This window comes from Pelophylax lessonae (assembly GCF_965119305.1).
Source record: "Pelophylax lessonae genome assembly, chromosome: 2".
Classification (NCBI taxonomy): Eukaryota; Metazoa; Chordata; class Amphibia; order Anura; family Ranidae; genus Pelophylax; species Pelophylax lessonae.
Window position 1 is genome coordinate 133412775 of NC_138769.1, and position 21728 is coordinate 133434502.

At 42.5% G+C, this 21728-nt stretch overlaps 1 protein-coding gene across 1 annotated transcript in view; it reads right to left on the reverse strand.

Moving 5' to 3' along the window:
- The window catches only part of LOC309546038 (myeloperoxidase-like), a 165557-nt gene that overhangs the window by 45169 nt on the left and 98660 nt on the right, over window positions 1–21728 (reverse strand). Inside the window, exons 6-8 of the mRNA XM_082245517.1 lie at window positions 16532–16738; window positions 6440–6752; window positions 2468–2628 (exon numbers count right to left, since the gene is read on the reverse strand). Of these exons, the coding sequence (XP_082101643.1) occupies window positions 2468–2628; window positions 6440–6752; window positions 16532–16738 (681 nt within the window). The remainder of the gene's footprint in view (window positions 1–2467; window positions 2629–6439; window positions 6753–16531; window positions 16739–21728) is intronic.

Here is a 21728-nt window from a genome sequence, read left to right on the forward strand (position 1 = left end):
CATTGCCATCATTAGTACAGACTGTTAGTCCCATCTTACCTGACTGCAGGCTGTCTTGGACTCTCTAAAGAAGGAAAAGTTTACTATCATTCCACAAAAATGTGCCATTGCAATGTAAAAGACTAAGTACCTGGGGTACATTGTGTGTAGGGGTTTGGTGAACACCCAGATGAACAAGACAGAGTCTATTCAGGTATGGGCCTACCCTGTCACAAAGAAATAGGTCTGAACTTTTTTGGACATTGTTGGGTACTATTGTCAGTTTAAGCCCAGCTTTTCCACTATTACTGCACCTCTCGCTGACCTGACAAAGGGTGAGAGGTTTTGTTATGGCTAAGTGAAATAACAAGACTGAGGAGGCTTTCCTGTAGCCTAAAACAGTCCTTTGCCAGTATCTAGTGCTGGTTACTGTATTACTGTATTTTATATAGTAATGTGGTTGTGTTCAGGTCTTGAAGAACAATTATAAAGTGGCTAGTGAAACCAATCTATTGATAATCCTATTAATTTAAAACATTGCAGGGAAAGCATTAGAACCCCTGTCAGGAGTTAATATATGAGTAGAAGGCTGTAAGGTCCTGGATCTTTTATAACAGTGAATATTTTCAGTAAGGTCTTAACCAGTTGCAGATTCTGGGCATACTAGACAATGTCATCATTGCACACACAGGGCACGTCTAGTACATCCAGTCCTTCTGCTCTGCTGATGGGATCACCCCATCCCAGTACACGGCAATTCAGCTCTGATTATTCACAGCTGCATTGTCGAGTACACAGAGACGGTCGGCAGCAGGAGCTGTAAAAAAAAAGGCAGTCCAGCAATGTTTATCAACCACTTTGCTCAGCCATGAATACAGGAAGCTACAATGAAACATCTGTTTTTTCACCTACAGATCAAAGGGATAAACTTGAACTGCAGATGAAGTCAGTTAACCCTTTACTCTAATCAGCTTTAATTAACTCCGTATTCTCCTTTTACATTCAACTATAATTTTCCTGATAATTTTTTTCTGTTTTATTAACTAATATTTAAACTTTTTTTCTGTTTTTGTTTGCTTTGTTTATTAATATTTTTACACCTTTTACATATATTTACACGTATAACACCGAAAAATTGCAAAATTTAAAAAATCTACTTTACTTAATTTGTAAGTAACCTTGCTAAGCTTTGTACCAAAATCATAATTTTAGTGTTGTTTTAAAGAGGACCTTTTACAAAATAAATCAAATTTTTTTTATATCCAGTGACACTATTTATTTTTAAACTAAAACTGCTCAAAAAAAAAAAAGTGCCTTTATTTAGTTTTATTACGCTTAATTGTCTAAGGATTGCAAAAATAAATTTTTGTTGCAGGACAATATTCACAAACAGAAAGCCTTGTTTGTCCTTAAAAATAAAAAACAATATATGTATTATGTTGTTTTCTTAAGTAATGACAAAATTATCGCTGAATAAACGGGCTCATAGCAGAAATTTGAAAATTGCTCTGGTCCATAAGGGGTGAACAGGTGTGAGAGCCGAAGTGGTTAAGCAGCATAGAGGAAAAAATTACCCTTAGGCCCCTTTTACACTTGCCGCTCCATTGGCGGACTCCGTTTTTCTCAGCGGGGGATCGATACACCAATGAGCCGGCGGATGGCAGCTCTGTCTCCGCGCTGTGTGCGGAGACAGAGCTGTCAGGTCCACGCTCTTCTCTATGGGAGAATCGGATGAGATCGGACCGCCTGTCCGTTCTCATCCGATCCCATCCGATCCGCCAGACGGATGGAAAATAGGGACACGGACAGGATCGGATGTCAGCGGACGTGTCCCTGCTGACATCCGATGACCCATAGAGATGCATGGGGCATCCGTTCAGATCTGCCTGAAAAACTGACAGGCGGATCTGAATGGTCCACAAGTGTGAAAGGGGCCTTAGGCAGCTCTTCCAGGAGAGGTGTGAAAGTCAACTCCTGCAGAGACTAGGTATGCAAAAAGGGAAGCAAAAAAGCAGAGCATATGAAATCCAGATTTTTTTTTTATTCAAAAAATTGTACAGTATTTAAAATCCAAGACATTTTGGAGGTTTAAAAGGCCCACCTCCATTAGAGATTGGTACTGTAGAATGAAGCAATGGTCTATATCTCTAAGTAGCTCTGCAATTAGAAAATCTCATACTCCCTGTTGATTGGAGAGCTCTTTTTCTGACTCAGCAGGGAACATGCAGTCCATTGATTCCACACAAAAAGCAAGGGTATTTACCTGCAGCTTGTCGGCAGGGGACAGACTGTTCTACTCAAACTGTGGCTATTTTCTAAAGAATCAAACTGTACGAATTTACACGCCTTTTTTTAATGCACCGGAATGTACTTACGTAATTGATTTAGACTGAAGGTTCACTTCTAAACTTATCTAGTGGCTATGGGAAGAAATGTGCAGGTCATTTATCATATGCTTTGATAATTGAGGTCCATTAAAGTTACACACCTGTACAATGCCCCCTACGATCTTGCGGGTCTCGTTGAATATCTTATCCCCAGACCAATGAGAGTTTAATTGATTAAGCTGTTTTGCAATGTGGTTATGTTCCCGAAGAAAGAGTGTGTGGAATGTTGTAAGACCAAGCTGTTCATTCACCCGAGAATCTCCTGTCAAAGATAAAATGAATTAGGAGAGTCTGATAAAATGCTAAGTGAATTGTAAACGATCACCTTTTAAAACAGTTTAAAATATAAATAAAAGGCAAAAAAAAAGGCAAAACATTTGTGTAAAGCTATAAAAAATGTATAAATACCCTTTTTCCCCCTTTTTTTTATAAGTGATCACATTTCCTCTTTTCTCAGCTGTATAAGAGCTGAGGGAGGACAAGCACCAGTGCACTGAACTTCCTAGTAAAAGGCTGTGTGTGTGTGTGTGTGTGTGTGGATGGGGGATGTCAGGTAAAGCTTGATCATTGGAGGAGAGCAGGCTGAGTTCCCAGCATAGCTAAAGAACTGACCATGATGTGTTCTTCTGCCTAGTGTGGCCAGTTATTAATAGGGAAGCAGAAGGGCTGGCAGAAACACACAGGTATATGAAATTCTGGGTTTACATATTCTTTATGTTGTTGAGGCTTTGCAAACATGATATAGTTACTGCACCAAACAGTGTCTAAAATAGCATATAACCCTATATGTCATATATAGACAATATCCTCATTAACCCCTTGGCCTTGAGCGCATTCAAATATGCAGCCCCACTGGACTGGGCTTTTTTTTTTTTTTTCTATCTATCGTATCTAATTTTGGGCTGGATGTGCTATCAGCACAGAGACCAGGGTCACACCAAGAGCCCTGTACTAACAATCGGGACCCGGAACCAAATTCCATGTCACCTGATTGCTGTGATAGCCTCTGATTGGCTATCACAGTGATCAGTCACTGTGATACCCGTCCCTGTGTTTTCTCTCTCTGAATGGAGGAGAGAGATACATTGTATCGGCTTTTGTCTTTGCAGAGAAAGAAAAAAAAAACTGTGTAAAAAAATACTACTACTACTACTACTAATAATAATAATAATGATAAAAAAAAAAAATTTTAAATAAATACCTAGATCAATGTTTGATCCAGGTCAGTGACAGGGTTGGTGTTTGGATGAGGATCAATGGTCAAGGTCAGTATTTTTGGGGCTGTAGAATTAAAAAAAAAATTAGAATAAGGAGATATCTATTACCATATACCGCTTAATAAAAGCCCAATTTGTCCTGAAAAAAAAAACATGGAATAATCCACCTGGATGCACAAAGTAGTTGTGATGGTATGTACAGTTTTACTAACACATGTCAAAGTAGTAAAATTGTGCTTAGGCATTAAAATTTGTTTTACTCTTAAGCGCGAAGGGGTTAAAGTGTTAATGCAGTTATGATACACTTACCTTTAGTGGGCAATGATTTTCTTCCAAGCAGCTTTGGCATATACTTACTTTCCTGGTTCCCAAACTGCCGCCCAGGAGGTGCTCATAACACTTTTTGTATGGCTCTTGGCGTCCCTGCAGACACTAATTTGTTTTTTCCTATTGCTCTGTTATAGCAGTCTCATGAAATATGTCTTCATTCAATGGTTGTCCCCAGTCTCCAGCAACTCCTATAGTATGTTCACAGTCTGCTGCAGCTTTTCCCCAGTCCTGATCATCTCTTGTATGCTGTTTAAAGTCTCTCCCCATTTCTTGTATCATGTCTGCAGTCTCTCACCATCTCTTGTATCAGGTCCGCAGTCTCTGACCATCTCTTGTGCCATGTATGCATTCTCTGAGTCTCACTTGTAGTCTTTGACTGTATACTGTTGTGTATCTGCTGTCTGACGATGACATACAAAAACTGTAATTTTATGTTGCGGCCCTTGAGGTCTGCACTTGAGGCCCCCCATATCAAGAAAGTTGACCACCACTGACTTGCTCTGGTGCCACTGAGATCCTTGTTGTGTGGTCTACATTCTGTTATATACTTACCTTATCCTGCACTTGAAACAAGGGTGCTGAATGCTACTAATGCCACACCTAAACCACACTGCCCAGATGCCAGCACTGAAAATCACTGATCAGCACACTACAGTGTGATGCCAAGATAAACAGAAAGATACAGAGAGGATCTCAAGTAATCTATGATGAATTGTGATAGATCTGCCTTATATAATACACAGTGGTGGCTAGTTCTAAAAAATGTTAGGGAGCATAAACAAACTCCTCCAGGTCCGCACTCACCACGGTCATGGCTCCCCTGATTCGGCTCCCCTCCACAGCTTTCGTGTTAACCCGGCCTTCTTTCCGGTTTCCAAATCTTCAGCCTGCAGAAGCCAGAAACTGGAAATGACGCAATGGCGAATATTGATTCACTATTCGCCTAAGTCACAAGTGGGAGGGTTCGAGGCGCAGAGATCTTCTCCCTGATGACATACTAAAACAAGCCAATTAGAGCCTCAGGCTCTAATCACATGCTTTTACAAAAATTATAGACCTAAAAGGAACACATTAGTCCAGCACTCTGCACAGTGCACACACACAAACTATTGATTTAAAAATAAATTATAATATGACTAACATTTTTTAACTTTAGGATGGTAAAAAAATATTAGTCATATTATCAGTTATTTAAAAATAAATCATTCTATGATTATGCAAAATAACTTTGGAAAATGTGGGGGAGCAGCGCCCTTGCAGCCATTATGGACCAGCCACCACTGGTAATACATAATATAATTGCTTGTAATTATCATATTTATACTGGAAAATTCCTTAGTTATTAGATTTTTAATTTTCATTTTTATTGATGCTTAGGAATTTAGTCAACTTTTTACGTTCTATTCTCTTTTTATCTAACCTTTGAACAACCATAAAAATAATAGTTGTGCAATAGAAACAGAATATCTACTTCCCACTAAAATATTGTATAAATGCAGTTACAGTAGAAGAGTCAAAGCTGTAGCGTACAGCAGTGTTCAGATGGGAAAGACCTTGAAATTTATTGAAATGTTAATGTTCATGAAGATGAAAAGCAAAAATGGAAATCCCGGATGGTGTACTTTTTTCTCCTTGATTTGCTGCTTTATTCTTGTGTGCACATATCTTCAGTGTGTTTTGTGTAGTCTAAAGGTGATCTTATTGAACATGGATGTAAAGGCAGTGAACTATTACCAGATAAAAATGATGTAACAGTGGCAACAAAAATATTAAGTATTATTAAAGAGGAACTGCCGTCTGCTCACATAATTTGTAATAAAAACATCTATGCCAGTCTGAAGCTTCCCTTCAATCACTTTGCATATTTTTTTATATATACTGTGATTCTGTACTTGCCAAATATGCTGCAGAAATCTTCCTCCACTAAGTCTGGCTGCAGCCATTTTAACTGTGGGCAGCTAAAGCTGCTGCCGGTTCACTTCCTCGATTTACACAGATACACAGACAGACACACACTCACACCACTGCTTGTCTGCACATTTCTCCTCTCTGGATGAATACACATAGATCTCTGCAGTCTCCTGTTAGCCATGCCCTCATCCAGCCCCTCCAGCTCTGCAGCTCTCATTGGCTTTCCTATGACTCATCCCTCCTCCCTTGCTGGCAAACTCTCACAAGAGTGAGAGAGACAGAGAGCTGTGCATGATGTCATTAGCTTAGGCCAGGGAACCTCAAACTACAGCCCTCCAGCTGTTGCGGAACTACACATCCCATGAGGCATTGTAAAACTCTGACATTCACAGACATGACTAGGCAATGGGAATTGTAGTTTCCGAACAACTGGAGGGTCATAGTTTGAAGACCCCTGGCCTAGGCTAATGACCAGACAAGAAAGAGTCAGTGGGCTGTATAAGGTATTTACTGGCAGAAAAAAAATGTTTTACTATCCAAAGTTAAAACAACAAGGGCAGAGGATTTAATAGATGGAAAGATGAAAAAATGACTGAAGAGCTGCTTTAAACCCACCTGCCAAGAAACAAGGAATTCCAGCTGATGGGTTTGTGGTGATACATATGTCTCCATTATTTTCACTAAATGGGAGAAACGATCGGCCATTGTCTGTGTAATTCTGGTTAATAGCCAATAGCCCTAGATTGCTGGTAGTGTTACGAAGCTTATTAGCAATAGATATGTAACTTCCATACACTTGGCTTCCATCAATAAACGCTGTCCGAATATTCATTTGCTCCCGTAAAGGAGTGACCAGATTGCACACAGGTGCTGAACGAAAAAGAGGAATACAATCACTCTTATTTCTAGAAGGGTCATTTGCTGGAATCTGCAAACAGAATACAGTGTTACTATACTTTGTACTATAACAAGCACATCTATCTACAAAAACATTTAGTAGTATTTCTTTTTACTATTGCAAACTTTGTTTTTCTCCTGGGTATTTACAGGATTACACTATGCCACACTTTTAAAATAGTGGCCATTCTCTGAATTGCACTTTATTTTGCTAGTGTTATATTAATCCTTATGTGACCAAAGGCAATTGATGCCTAGATGCCTATGCCAAATTTTGCAACTCAAACTAATTTGCACACTTAAAGTGGTTGTAAAGGCAGAAGGTTTTCTTTATCCTAATGCATTCTATTTTTTTTTTTTAATAACAAAATATGTTATACTTACCTTACCTGGTTTTGCACAGAGCAGCCCGTATCCTCCTCTTCTCAGGTCCCTCTTCGCTGCTCCTGGCCCCTCCATTCTGTTGAGTATCCCCACAGCAAGCAGCCTACTATGGGGGCACCCGAGCTGAGCTACAGCTCTGTATGTTCATTCAGACACGGAGCTTTGGTTTAGCACCACCCCCTCTCTCTCCTGATTGAGAGTCCCGGACAGTCGAGGAACTCGTGGACATCGCTTGACAGAGATGGGGCTCAGGTAAGTATTAGGGGGTGCTGGGGAGGCTGCTTCACTTAGAATGCATTAGGATAAAAAAAACCTTCTGCCTTTAAAACTCCTTTAAGATAAAAAGCCTTTTCTTTGCAGCAGCCCCCCTCAGCCCCCTAATACTTATCTATAGGTCCATCTAGATCCAGCAAAGTTGCCAAAGTGTCTCGCCTGCCTGGGACTCCCCTCCTCATTGGCTGAGACAGCAGTTCAGTGCCATTAGCTCCCGCTACTTTCAGCCAAAGTCAGTCAGCCAATGAGGAGAGAAAGGGGGCGGGGCCTGGTCATGGCTCCGTGTCTGAAGGAATACACGGAGTTGCGGCTTACTTGGGTGCCCCCATAGCAAGCTGTTTGCTGTGGGGGCACTCAACAGGAGCGAGGGGCTAGGAGCAATGACGAGGGCCCCGAGAAGAGGAGAATCCGGGCTGCTCTGTCCAAAACCACTACACGGAACAAGTAAATATCACATGTTTGTTATTTTTAACTAAATAAAACGAGACTTTAGCATCACTTTATAAGTGATAAGTGATACGTAAAGTATTCACTTTATACGTTATTTTGGTACACTGTTTAAAGTGATACTAAAGGCTCACTTTTTTCCCCAAAAATAAAAAAAGATGCTATACTTACCGTGTATACTCGAGTATAAGCCGACCCGAATATAAGCCGAGGCCCCTAATTTTACCACAAAACAAATGGGAAAAATGATTGACTCGAGTATAAGCCTAGGGTAGGAAATGCAGCAGCTACTAGACCCAACTGGACCACCACGAGACCCCAAACAGGGGCTGAGGGCATGGTGCAGGGGCTGCGGGCATGGTGCAGGGGCTGCGGGCATGGTACAGGAGAATGCAGGGCTGCGGGCATGGTACAGGAGAATGCAGTGCTGCAGGCATGGTACAGAAGAATGCAGGGGCTGTGGGCATGGTACAGGAGAATGCAGGGCTGTGGGCATGGTACAGGAGAATGCAGGGCTGTGGGCATAGTACAAGAGAATGCAGGGCTGCGGGCATACTACAGGAGATGCAGTACTGCATCTTCTGTAGTATGCCTGCAGCCCTGCATAATGGCAGGCAGTGCAGCTGTGCAGGAGTCTCACTTACCTGTTCCTGCTGCCACCGCTCGGGGAAGCTCGGGAAAGTGTGCATGTCGGGCCAGCCGCAGACATTTTTATTTATTTTTTATGACTCGAATTTAAGCCAAGGGGGACTTTTTCATCACAAAAAATGTGCTGAAAAACTCGGCTTATACTCGGTTATATACGGTATCTGCTCTGTGCAAGGATATTGCACAAAACGGCCCCTTACTTTCTCTTCTAGGGCCCCCTTCTGGCATTTTCTACTCCTCCTGTGGGCCACTCCCAAGATGTGTCCATCCATAGATGCACACACACACAGCATGGCTCGGCCACGCCCCCACCCCCACCCCCTCCTCACTGGATTTGACTGATAGCAGAAGGAAACTATGGCTCCTGCTACTCTCAGTCTGTCCTCTGAAAGCAGGGAGAGAGACCAGAGTTGCTGCAGACGGGCACAGTGCTGGATCTAAAGAGGACTCAGATAACTTTAAATAAACCTGTTTTCTTTATCTCATAGACTGACATAAACACAAACATTAAAAAAATAAAGTTTTTCAGTTTTATATTTAACCTATTATTATTTTTAATATTGTAACTGTATCTGAAAGTTGCACTATTACATTTTTTGCACAGCAGATGAGCACTGCAGCCTAAATGTGGCAGTGTTTATCTACAGGCCTAAATAACTACAGGAATTACCTTACTATTAAAAATGTGCTGGTTTACAATGGGTTATGTCCAACAAAGTACAGTATATATCACCTCATGAACTTATCTCTTATTTGCAAACGAGTTTTACGTAATTTCTGAATTCGGTGCATAGCATTTTAAAAAGCCATACTGCCAGAAAACTGGCGTTAGGACTTACATTAATTCACCTATAACTGTCATCATGTCTGATGGCATTGTTCAAAGTAATGAGTATGAAGGATGAGCAAAATGAAGACTCTTGGTAATCACATCGAAGGAAAGGTGAAATGAAAGTGGAATCTTTTTTAATTTAGGGTGCAGTGGGCTTTAAAAAAAAATCTCTTAGGGTTAGAGAAGTGCTTTTCAACTATCCTGAAACCCAACGCTGTATCTTGGTCTAGGCCAACAAGGCCCAGGCCTAGGGTGGCAGCACAAAAAGAGTCCCCGCCGGCTGTGTCCCTCCCAGATTTTAGTTGTGCCCCCCATCCTCCATGGATCCTTTGACCTCCTTCTCACATTCCCATACTGCGCTCAGACCGATTCTCCTACAGACAGCATCTATCTTCACACTGCCTACAATGCTGCAGTTCTGACCTGTGAAGCTCTGAGATAAAAACTGCTGTACAGTATAGAATCCAGCTACACAGTCTGCAGATAGAGGCTGTCTATAAGAGAACTGATTTCAGCTGTGTGCTGTGTGAGGAGGAGAAAGGGGGAGAGCAGCTGTGATGTGTTAAGTCTTGGGAGTGAGCAGGCAGCACAGAGCTGACATCAATCAAACAGAGGAGGAGAAAAAGGGGTGCATCCCGACAAGATCATTGGCTTGAGAATCTAGAGAAAACTGTAGCCACTCCCACAGGTATTTACCTTGATTTAATAGAAAGGGTGCACTTCTCAGAGGGCTGGAAAGATTTATATGTACTAGCAGCTCACAAGGTATAGGATGATGATGAAAAAAATTAAAACCCACACTTCTCTTTAACCACTTCAGCTCCGGAAGGTTTTACCCCCTTAATGACCAGGCCATTTTTGCGATTCGGCACTGCGTCACTTTAGCTAACAATTGCGCAGTTGTGCGACACTGTACCCAAATACAATTGATATCCTTTATTTCCCCACAAATAGAGCTTTATTTTGGTGGTATTTGATCACCTCTGCGGTTTTTAGATTTTTTTGCTATAAACAAAAAAACTGCAACAATTTTGAAAAAAAAAAACGCAAATTTTTTTTTTTTTCTGCTATAAAACATTCCCAATAAAAAAATGTAAAAAATCTAATTTTTTTTATCAGTTTAGGCCAATTTGTATTCTGCTACATATTTTTGGTAAAAAAAAAAAAATCCCAAAAAGCATATGTTAATTGGTTTGCGCAAAAGTTATAGCGTTTACAAACTACTGATAGATTTTTGGACTTTTTATTTTATTTTTTAATGGCGGCGATCAGCAATTTTTAGCAGGACTGAGACAAATCTGACACTAATGCCCCATACACACGTACCGATCGTCGGCCGAACGATCGGCCGTCTTTTGTCCAGGGCTGTCGTTTCTGTTGAAAACTGCAAAAGACTGCACACAAATTTTGTCGGCCAACAACAGCCGACTGCAGAAGTGATGTCATGTGATGGTTAACTTTCCTTGTCTTTTTTCTTTTTTGAGCATGCCCAGTCTTGCAAATCTGCTGTCTGTTGGCCGAAATCTGTACTGACTGGCGAACAATCGGCCGTTCTGGTGTTGGCCAACAAAAATTTTAATGCTTGCACGACAGATTCTGTTCGGCCGAAAATGCGCTGTCGGCTGTCGGAAGCATCATACTAACAAGCCTACAATCGGCCGATCGGTCGTCGGCCGAATATTTACGGCCGACAATCGGTACGTGTGTACGGGGCTTTAGTAACACTTTTTGGGGACTAGTGACACCAATACAGTGATCAGTGCTAAATAATATGCATTGTTACTGTAGAAATGACACTGGCAGAGAAGGGGTTAATACTGGGGGTGATCAAGGGGTTAAGTGTGAGCCTAATTGTGCTTACTAACTGTGGGGGGGGGGGGGGGGGGGCTCTGTGACAGGTACACAGAGATCGGTGTTTCAGCTTAGCTGAGACACACTATCTCACTGTGCCTGTCTGACAGGGGAGCCGCCTGCTTTGTTTACATCTGTCTGTTACCCCGATAATCGCGGGAGGCCAGTGGCAATTGAGCCTGCTCCTCCCGCGGTCTGGCTCGCACCATGTCTGATCACCAGTGGTGCCCGCATGCCCACGAGACCGCGTGCGCATAATTACGTACATGTAAATATGCATGGGGCGGTCAGCAAGTGGTTAAAGTGTGTTTTTTCAACATTCCATATTCCTGATCTGTGTATGTTGTGGCATGTACTTGTGTTGAAATAAACTACTCCTGAAATGTACAATGCTACGCTCACCTATAGTGCACTAAATATAAATATAAACATAATATAATGTGAGTCCATGAACAACATAATCAAATAATTGAGTACAATGTGCATCCACAAATCATATAAAGTGAATGATAAATTAGTTAATAAAGTCCCATACACCAACACAGAACTAAAATGGTGCAGTATTTAAAGGATGACTTCTTCCACATCTATATATATATAGGCTCTTCAATCCCTTCACCACATGGACACCCAGTGTGTGGGATTGCTTACCAGAAGGCACCGACCCCTTGATTATAGGGGGTCAGTGCAAGCGATTCTGGATTCTGAATCTCTATATTGTGCACAACTCTGCTCGCACTGACCTCCTATAATCAAGGGGTCGGTGCCTTCTGGTAAGCAATCCCACACACTGGGTGTCCATGTGGTGAAGGGATTGAAGAGCCTATATATATATATATATATATATATATATATATATATATATATATATATATATATATTTGGAAGAAGTCCTTTAACCTGCCTAACAGTATCCCCGAGCGTGACTCGGGGTGGATTTTCCATGCTGTTATTGGTATCCCCGAGTCACGCTCGGGGTAGATGTGCAGAGCGCGCAGCGGTGTGTCTTACCTTCTCCTGGCGATCCAGCGATGATCTCTCATTGCTGTGACCGCCAGCCGAGGTCCCCGCCGCTCGTCCGTCGGTCTGATGACTTCCTAGTTCCGCAATGCTGCATGGGAGCGGAGCTAGGGAGGGAAATTCAAACGTTGAACGTTGCACAAAACACAAACACATAACATTTATATTATATATATATATATATATATATATATACACATTTTATATATATATATATATATATACACACATATATATATATATATATATATATATATATATAAACACATATATATATATATATATATATATATATATACACACACACACACATATATATATATATATATATAATGCATGAATTATAATCTAATCAATAATATAATATATATATATATATATATATATATATATTATATTATATATTATATAATACAATTATATTATTGATTAGATTATAATTCATGCGTTTGTGTTTCAAATTTATCACATCTGGGATGTCTACTAGAGTCTTGTTTTGGTCAGGTTTAAGTCAGTAATTACTAAGAATTGCAGGCCTATAATACATAACGCCAAATTTCCATGAAAAAAATTGTACCGCTTTTGGTACAGAATTCCTGACATAATCATACCGCCAGGGAGGTTAAAGACCATTTTAGTTCTGTGTTGGTGTATGGGACTTTATTCACTAATTTATCATTCACTTTATATGATTTGTGGATGCACATTGTACTCAATAATTTGATTATGTTGTTCATGGACTCACATTATATTATGTTTATATTTATATTTAGTGCACTATAGGTGAGGACATCATTGTACACTTCAGGTGTAGTTTATTTCATTTATACGTTTTCACGTTTTTTTTTTTTGCAGCCCCCTTTTTGGTAATATACCAACATATAACTTTTATGCACTTTTATATATTGCACTGTACAAATTTAATACACACTTTTTGAGTGTTGCTCACCTTTTTTTCCTTGCGCAGGTACTGTTGGCGACTAACGCCAATCTTTTACACTTCATGTACTTGTGTTAAAAAGTTTCCTGTTCTCTTTACATTGCTTTCTTTGTGTGAAATGCCTGGTAATACTTCCATTCGCCCCACTTTCCTTTTTCAAACCGAACCATGCTGGACATGGAAACAAACTCATCCCAGCATGGTCAGTTTTCCTACTGCATTCTACTAGGGAGCACAACCTGCCTGTACTCTAGTGGTCAGACTTATGCTGACACCACCCCTTGCACATCTTCTCTGCCTCTTGCTGACTTGCCCTCTGCAGTCTCTAGTCTCTACCCCCAGTTTCTAAGCCCTTTATATATACAGTATTTATATATGTTTTAGCCTTGCATTTCTGTTTTAAACTGGATGAGTTCTTTCATAAGGTATGGGTTCACATATACTTTAAACCCCTCAGTTTTTTAAACGCTTTCAGCAGCTGAAGTACTTACTTACTGATTATGTAGCTTCTTTAGCCTATAATCCTTGCCTATGTTACAGTTTAAGCTGGTGCCACGACTGCTAACCTAGATTTCCTGTTTCAGGGTGGCCTCTTTCTTTTGCAGTATCCTATAAGGCCACTTTTGTATTCAGGGACTACAGTTGTGTCTCCCTATAGTGTGTGCATCAATAGAAACCCACAGCTCCATAGCCTAGGATGGTAGGGCAGTCACCTGCTCCTCCCTCCTGCTCCCTCTCCCCTCCCCCTCCCATTTCTAGGCTCATACACTGATTTGATTGAGACTGCACTGTCCACTGTTAACTCTTTTCAGGGAAGACTAGAAGTTCATAGCTTTTCAAGACCAGAAGACATACTGTAAACAAAACAGGTGCATTGTCAGTGTGGTACAGCAGTACAATGCCACCAAACCAGTTCTACCATTCAGTATCCCTATTCACTGCTGCATGAGTCAGTGTCCCTAATCACCACCAGAGAAAAAGGGTTTGTTGTATGGGCGCTTCCATGGAATACAGCAGGCTTTAGGTGAGACACTGCACTTCGGCAGCACTGGAGAGGAGAAGCTGCTCTGAAAGTGATAAAGATAAAAAGACAAGGCGCCTCTAAGTGCAGTAGGCTCTGAGTATTTATTAGGTTAAAAGTATAAAAGCACTCACATTTGGTAAATGTGACATGGGCATAGCAAAGATCTGTCTAGAGTCTTCCTATCCGCTGTGCTGAGTGGTTGCAATGGGGACATCCGGTGATCCGCTTCCTGTAGATGCGTCCTTTCGTCTGTGTCTCAGCCTGGTCGGCATGAGATTTCCTGCCGACCACTGCGGCCGCTGCGTCCACACCCTGCCTTCAGGAAATCTCATGCCGACCAGGCTGAGACACAGACGAAAGGACGCATCACCGGATGTCCCCATTGCAACCATTCAGCACAGCGGATAGGAAGACTCCAGACAGATCTTTGCTATGCCCATGACATATTTACCAAATGTGAGTGCTTTTATACTTTTAACCTAATAAATACTCAGAGCCTACTGCACTTAGAGGCGCCTTGTCTTTTTATCCTAATCACCACCAGCCAGTAGATGTCCCTAATTACTACTGTATGAGTCACAGTGTCCCTTGATCACTGTCATACCAGTCATAATTTGCCCAATTACTGCCACACTAGTTACAGTGTCCCTGATCACTGCCCCACCAGTCATAATTTGCCTAATCACTGCTACACCAGTTAGTGTCCCTGATCACTGCCACACAAGTTACAGTGTCCCTCATTACCACCACAGGCTGTCCCAGTGTGGAGATTTCCCTTTATTTCCTGCCCCATAGCCAAACAGAAAGTGAGAGAAAATCTCTGCAAATTAAGGGAATCCAATTGAACCCCCTCCCTAAGGCTCTCACAACTAGTGTCCCAACTGGAAAATTTCAGGGCAGGTCTTAAACTGGAAGGGTGGGTCATATTTAAATTAGAGGGTGCATAAGTTTAGTCAGGCCAGGGGCAGCACAAAGCCTTAATACACCACTGCTGGAACCATTCTTGTTCCACAAAATTGCCCCTCGTGGACCTTAGTGTTTATTTTTTTTTCACAGAAAGAAAACAGACAGTTAAAAAATATGCAATACCAAGTAGATATATAGATATATATATATCTATTTATATCTATCTATATATATAGACATATATCTATATATATATCTATATCAAATATACAAATAACAATCAGGTGCACACAGAAAAGGGAAAAAGACAGAACACAAAGAACAAAATGGTGGGATTGTAAAGGCATTCTATGCATGAAGATAAAACTCCTTCTGTGTGCAGCAATCCCGCTCAGCCCCCCTAATACTTACCTGAGCCCCATCTGTATCCCCGATGTCCAAAAAGTCCCTTGGTCATCTGGCCATCTGGCCATCTCTCCCTCCTGATTTGCCAAGACACAGCAGTGGCGCCATTGGCTCCCGCTGCTATCAAAGTCAGTTAGCCAATCAGGAGAGAGAGGGGGCAGGGCTGACCACAGCTCAGTGTCTAAATGGATACACGGAGATGCAGCTCGACTCGGGTGCCCCATAGCAAGCTGCTTGCTGTGGGGGCACTCGACAGGAGGGAGGGGCCAGGAGCAGTGAAGAGGGACCCGAGAAGAGGTGCGACTCTGTGCAAATCCACAGCACAGAGCAGGTAAGTATAACATGTTTGTTATTGAAAAAAAAAAAAAAAAAAGAGACTTTACAATCACTTTAAATATCCTAGATACAGTCTTTAAAGACATGCACACTCTAAATATGAAAAAAATTGAGTCAAACTTTTTTCAAGCAAATTTCACTTAAGCAGCTCAGTAAATTAAACTGTGAGCTTCTGCTCATCCCTAACAGCTTGTTCACACCAAACTGTGTGCTAAAAAAAATCCATTTTAGCATGTGGGCTGCTGTCCAATGTTTAGTGAAAGTGAGGGGCTTTGCCTTGCTGTTCTGTCAGTGTGCTGTTCTGCTTCCCTAGTCTAAGCAATGACAGTGCGATCTCTATAACTGATCCATTTATGGCGAGACAGATATAACCTCCAATCTCAGCAGTGTTGGTAGACAATGCCTTAATCCAAATGACATCTTGCAGATCGTAGCAAGCTTTAATCAAAAACGTGTGCACATCATAAAAGATGAAAATTCCCTGCCAATTTTCGATGCGTGTGTACGGGGCTTTATGCTTGCCTAAAGTGGTTGAAACTTTCAGGGGTTGGAGAGTGCTGCTGAATGGCATGTACTGAAGAACCCCCAGAGAAGAGGCTCATGATAAGTCCAGGATGCAGAAGTATGAGAAAGTGAGAATGGAGAAGGGGAGTTTATATTCAGAGTAGTGGTATGTGACTATTGTTGGATAAATAAATGTAAGCAAACCTTATTCCAGTCCCAGGTTTTGACCATTACCCTTACCTTCAGAGGAAAACAGGGATGTGCCCGAGCACAGCTGGTTTCGCAGTCCACCCCTTCATAGAATGCTGATCTTGCTGGGGTATCGGGAGAGAGAGTAATGTCATGATCTACGAACTGTCCCCATTGCATGAACATAAGTGATCTCTCTGCGTCGGAGGTTGCTAAGCTGCTATTGTAATGGACAATCATATTTGATACTGCACGTGTCTGGAGAAAGTATGGGTAAAATTTTGAGATTGAGTCCACAAGCACAGCAACAGTAGTAGCAAAAACAGCAAACAATAGCTAGAGCACATGTGATGTGCCTTGCCGAACCCAGTTAAACTCTCCCCCCATCAACCAATCAATAATTCTTCCCCCTTTCCCATTGATTGCATATACAGTATAAAAACATTTATAAATTATTTATGTAGAGAGCATGTACTGTAGTTATATTAACTAGAAAAGGTCCTACTGTTCAATGGTTTGTTTAAGTGTGATGTGGCTGTGCATGTTCGGTGTTTTTAAGCGATACCTATACCGGCAACAAAAATGCATTATAATGCAGCTTACAGTCATTAGATGAAATGGTTGTCCTTGTTTTTTTTTTTTTTTCAAGCTAAGAACATTTTCAGCAAATACAGAAATTCCTGCCAGAAATGCAGTGTGCCTGTCACTCACTTCCTGTTAGCTGCAGCAAGGAATATCTTCCTTCTTCACTATCTTCTGTAAAGTGTAAACTACCAATAGCTCTGTTCTCAATGTAATGGAAAGGAAGATTTACAGACGTGTGTGTAGTTCACATCAGGAGGGCAGCCAAAGGTGACAACCAAGAGTCCCTCTATAGATACAGTTGAGAAGTGACGTAGTCATCCAGGGACGGAAATGCATTATTTGAAGAATTCCCGGGTGAAACAAAGCATAAGAATCTTGATAAAATGAAACAAATGCAGCCACCACGCAAGGACTAGGAAACAGCAATATCTTATTTTTGGTTTGTGTTTTAGAGAAACTTTAAAGTAGACTTTTAGGCAATTAATTATCTACGCAGATTGTTTCTCAATCTACAGTCTCGGGCTGATAATGGGGGAGATAGGGCGCTGTTATCTCTTGATAAAGCGTTTGACAGCATTGAGTGGGAGAATCTGTGGGCTATAATGCACAAGTTTGAATTCGGGCAGGGGTATATCTCCTGGGTCCAATTCCTCTATCAAGCCCCTAAGGCGGTTATTAGGGAGGCGGGAAAAATGTCCCACAGTTTTGACCTGTATAGGTGTACTAGGCAGGGATGCCCTCTGTCCCCACTCCTCTTCGCAATTGCAATTGAGCCTTTAGCAGCACTTATTAGATCAAATCCAAATATAAGTGGCTTTAAATATGCAACTCTTCATGAAAAAATCATGTTATATGCAGATGACACTATGCTATTGTTGGGGGACACCACCCTCTCCCTTAAAGAGGCCATGGCAGTAATTACTGAATTCGGATTCTATTCATGACTGGTCATTAATTGGTCCAAGTCTTCCCTTATGCCATTAGATAAAGCTCCAGATTCCTCCTCTTTAGTGATGGCCAATATACCCATTTCCCTTAATTTTAGGTATCTGGGCATTCAGATAACCTCCAACCCTCTGGATTATCTCTGCTTTAACCTAACACCTCTTCTTTCCAGATTTCGGGTTAAGGTAAAGGTATGGTCTAGACTTAAAATGTCTCTAGTAGGACCCGACCAACCAATTAAAGATGATCCTCATGCCCCAATTATTGTATATCCTGCCTAACTAACCGGGTAGTTATATCTCTAAAAGTGTTCATCCTTAAAACAAAATCTTTCACTACCTTCTCTGGCTGTACAAAAACTCCAGGGTGAAATTAGAGCAATTTCAGCGGCCCAAGGATCTTGGTGGTTTTGCTCTGCCCAATTCATGGCTTTACAATTTAGCATCACAAATGCAACATATAGCACGAGCCATGCGCCCCACCATGGAAACAGGGGATGGCAATAAAGACCCTTATATTAGATTACTGACGCACACAGTAGGCTCAGAGGAGGTGGTGAGTGGTCTGGAGGTGCTGATATTCAGCAAGTCGAAAAAACTTTTCCCCACATACACTCTCATGCAAAAAACTTGGAATAAGGTCAGGCAGTTAGAACAGGTTACATGATTTACTAGGTTCAGTCCTATTTGGGATTCGTTATTCGGAGATAGCTATGTTACAGTACTGTGCTATGTGAAAACAGTATGAGATTACACATTGACGTCATATTTTTTTCCGATGGGGTGTTGTGTACATTCTCTGAACTAAGAGATATGTTTCATCTCCCTAATTGGATGCAGTTTTACTATATGCAGCTTCAACATGCGGTGACGGCACAAAGGGGAGTTGACCTCTGCGTGCAATCGCCCTATCCAGTGTTTAATTTCATGAACAAGGTAAATACCTATAGGGGATTTATATCACATTGCTATTCTATGCTACTGATTCGTTTTCTAAGAGACCACCCCATGAGTGTAACTTTTTGCTGGGAAAGAGATGTAGGGGCATTTGAGGAGGAGCAATGGGAGGAGGCCTTACAGGCAGTCCAACAGTGCTCTCTGAACGTTGCTCAGCGTCTTTTCCAACTTTATTTGCTCCTTAGAAGGCACTAAACCCCAGCTAGAATATATTGTATGCAGTGCTGCTGTTAGAAATTACAGGGCCCCGTACAGCCTACCTGATAGGGCCCCCCAAAAATATCAAATTGCATTTCTGCTAAAATGCCATGGTCACAATGCTGTTTTGCAACCATGACAGAAATCATACCCTTGCTACGGTGCTTCCTGACACCTGTATTTTGTTATACTTTTTAAAATTGCTGAATGGTAATTTTACATTGCGAGACCACGCTGCAACTGTGAGCCAAGTGTTTGGCTTGCAGTTGCAGAGCAGCCCCTTTCAAGACTGGGTTCACACTAATGCGAATTGGATGTGGGTTTTTCTGCATCCAATTTGTATGTCAGGAGAGCGTAACTGGCTCTCAATGTTCACACAGCTGTGGGGTGGCTGCAGAGCGGTTTGCAGAGGAGTCCTGTGCGTTTTCTGGTCTGTTTCAGATCAGAATTCAGAATTCAGCCAATAATTTGGGCCTGATTTCATCCCTGAAACATAGAACTGGGACACACTGGATCCCCTGCTATGACCCGCTCCACACAACAGTGTAAACCCAGTGACAGGGCCGATCCTAGGGTCACAGACGCCTGGGTGCAGAAATTTTTCTGGCGCCCCCACATGGGCATGGTCATCTTACTAACTCCTCCCCTTTACAAATGTTTCTATGGCAACGGCTCAAACACAGAGATGCTCCCCTAAGTATTCTTCCTTACCCCGGGACCCTCCAGAGATCTCTTAATAATAAACAAATTATGGTAAGAGAAGCAGAGTACTCTAATGGGAACTGGAGGGGGGTTTCTCTAATGGACACAGAGAGGGCATCTGTTAGAGAGTCTGTTAGACAGAGCCCCCAGACAGGAGATGGTAAGAGACTGCAGACTTGATACGAGAGATGTTCAGAGACTGCGGATATGATACAAGAGATCAATGCATTGATGCAGCCTCATCACTGCCAACCAAATGCAGCCTCATCAGTGCCCATCAAATGCAGCCTCATCAGTGCCCACCAAATGCAGTCTACCAGTGCCCACCAAATGCAGCTTACCATTGCCCACCAAATGCAACTTACCAGTGCCCACTAAATGCAGCCTACCAGTGCCCACCAAATGCACCCTACCAGTGCCCACCAAATGCAGCCTTATCAGTGACCATCAAATGCAGCCTTATCAGTGACCATCAAATGCAGCCTTATCAGTGACCATCAAATGCAGCCTTATCAGTGCCCACCAAAGGCAGCTTACCAGAGCCCACCAAATGCAGCTTACCAGAGCCCACCAAATGCAGCCTACCAGTGCCCACCAAATGCAGCCTTCCAAAGCCCACCAAATGCAGCTTACCAGAGCCCACCAAATGCAGCTTACCAGAGCCCATCAAATGCAGCTTACCAGAGCCCACCAAATGCAGCTTACCAGAGCCCACCAAATGCAGCTTACCAGAGCCCACCAAATGCAGCTTACCAGAGCCAACCAAATGCAGCTTACCATAGCCCACCAAAGGCAGCTTACCAGAGCCCACCAAATGCAGCTTACCAGAGCCCACCAAATGCAGCCTACCAGTGCCCACCAAATGCAGCCTACCAGATCCCACCATATGGAGCTTACCAGAGCCCACCAAATGCAGTTTACCATAGCCCACCAAATACAGCTTACCAGAGCCCACCAAATGCGGCTTACCAGAGCCCACCAAATGCAGCCTACCAGTGCCCACCAAATGCAGCCTACCAGTGCCCACCAAATGCAGCTTACCAGAGCCCACCAAATGCAGCTTACCAGAGCCCATCAAATGCAGCCTACCAGTGCCCACCAAATGCAGCTTACCAGAGCCCACCAAATGCAGCTTACCAGAGCCCAACAAATGCAGCCTACCAGTGCCCACCAAATGCAGCCTATCAGTGCCCACCAAATGCAGCCTACCAGTGCCCACCAAATGCAGCCTACTAGTGCCACCAAATGCAGCTTACCAGAGCCCACCAAATGCAGCTTAGCAGAGCCCACCAAATGCAGCCTACCAGTGACCACCAAATGCAGCTTACCAGAGCCCACCAAATGCAGCTTACCAGAGCCCACCAAATGCAGCCTACCAGTGCCCACCAAATGCAGCTTACCAGAGCCCACCAAATGCAGATTACCAGAGCCCACCAAATGCAGCCTACGAGAGCCCACCAAATTCAGCTTACCAGAGCCCACCAAAGGCAGCTTACCAGAGCCCATCAAATGCAGCCTACCAGTGCCCACCAAATGCAGCTTACCAGAGCCCACCAAATGCAGCTTACCAGAGCCCACCAAATGCAGCTTACCAGAGCCCCCCAAATGCAGCCTACCAGTGCCCACCAAATGCAGCCTTGCAGAGCCCACCAAATGCAGCCTTCCAGAGCCCACCAAATGCAGCTTACCAGAGCCCACCAAATGCAGCTTACCAGAACCCATCAAATGCAGCCTACCAGGGCCCACCAAATGCAGCTTACCAGAGCCCACCAAATGCAGCTTACCAGAGCCCATCAAATGCAGCCTACCAATGCCCACCAAATGCAGCTTACCAGAGCCCACCAAATGCAGCTTACCAGAGC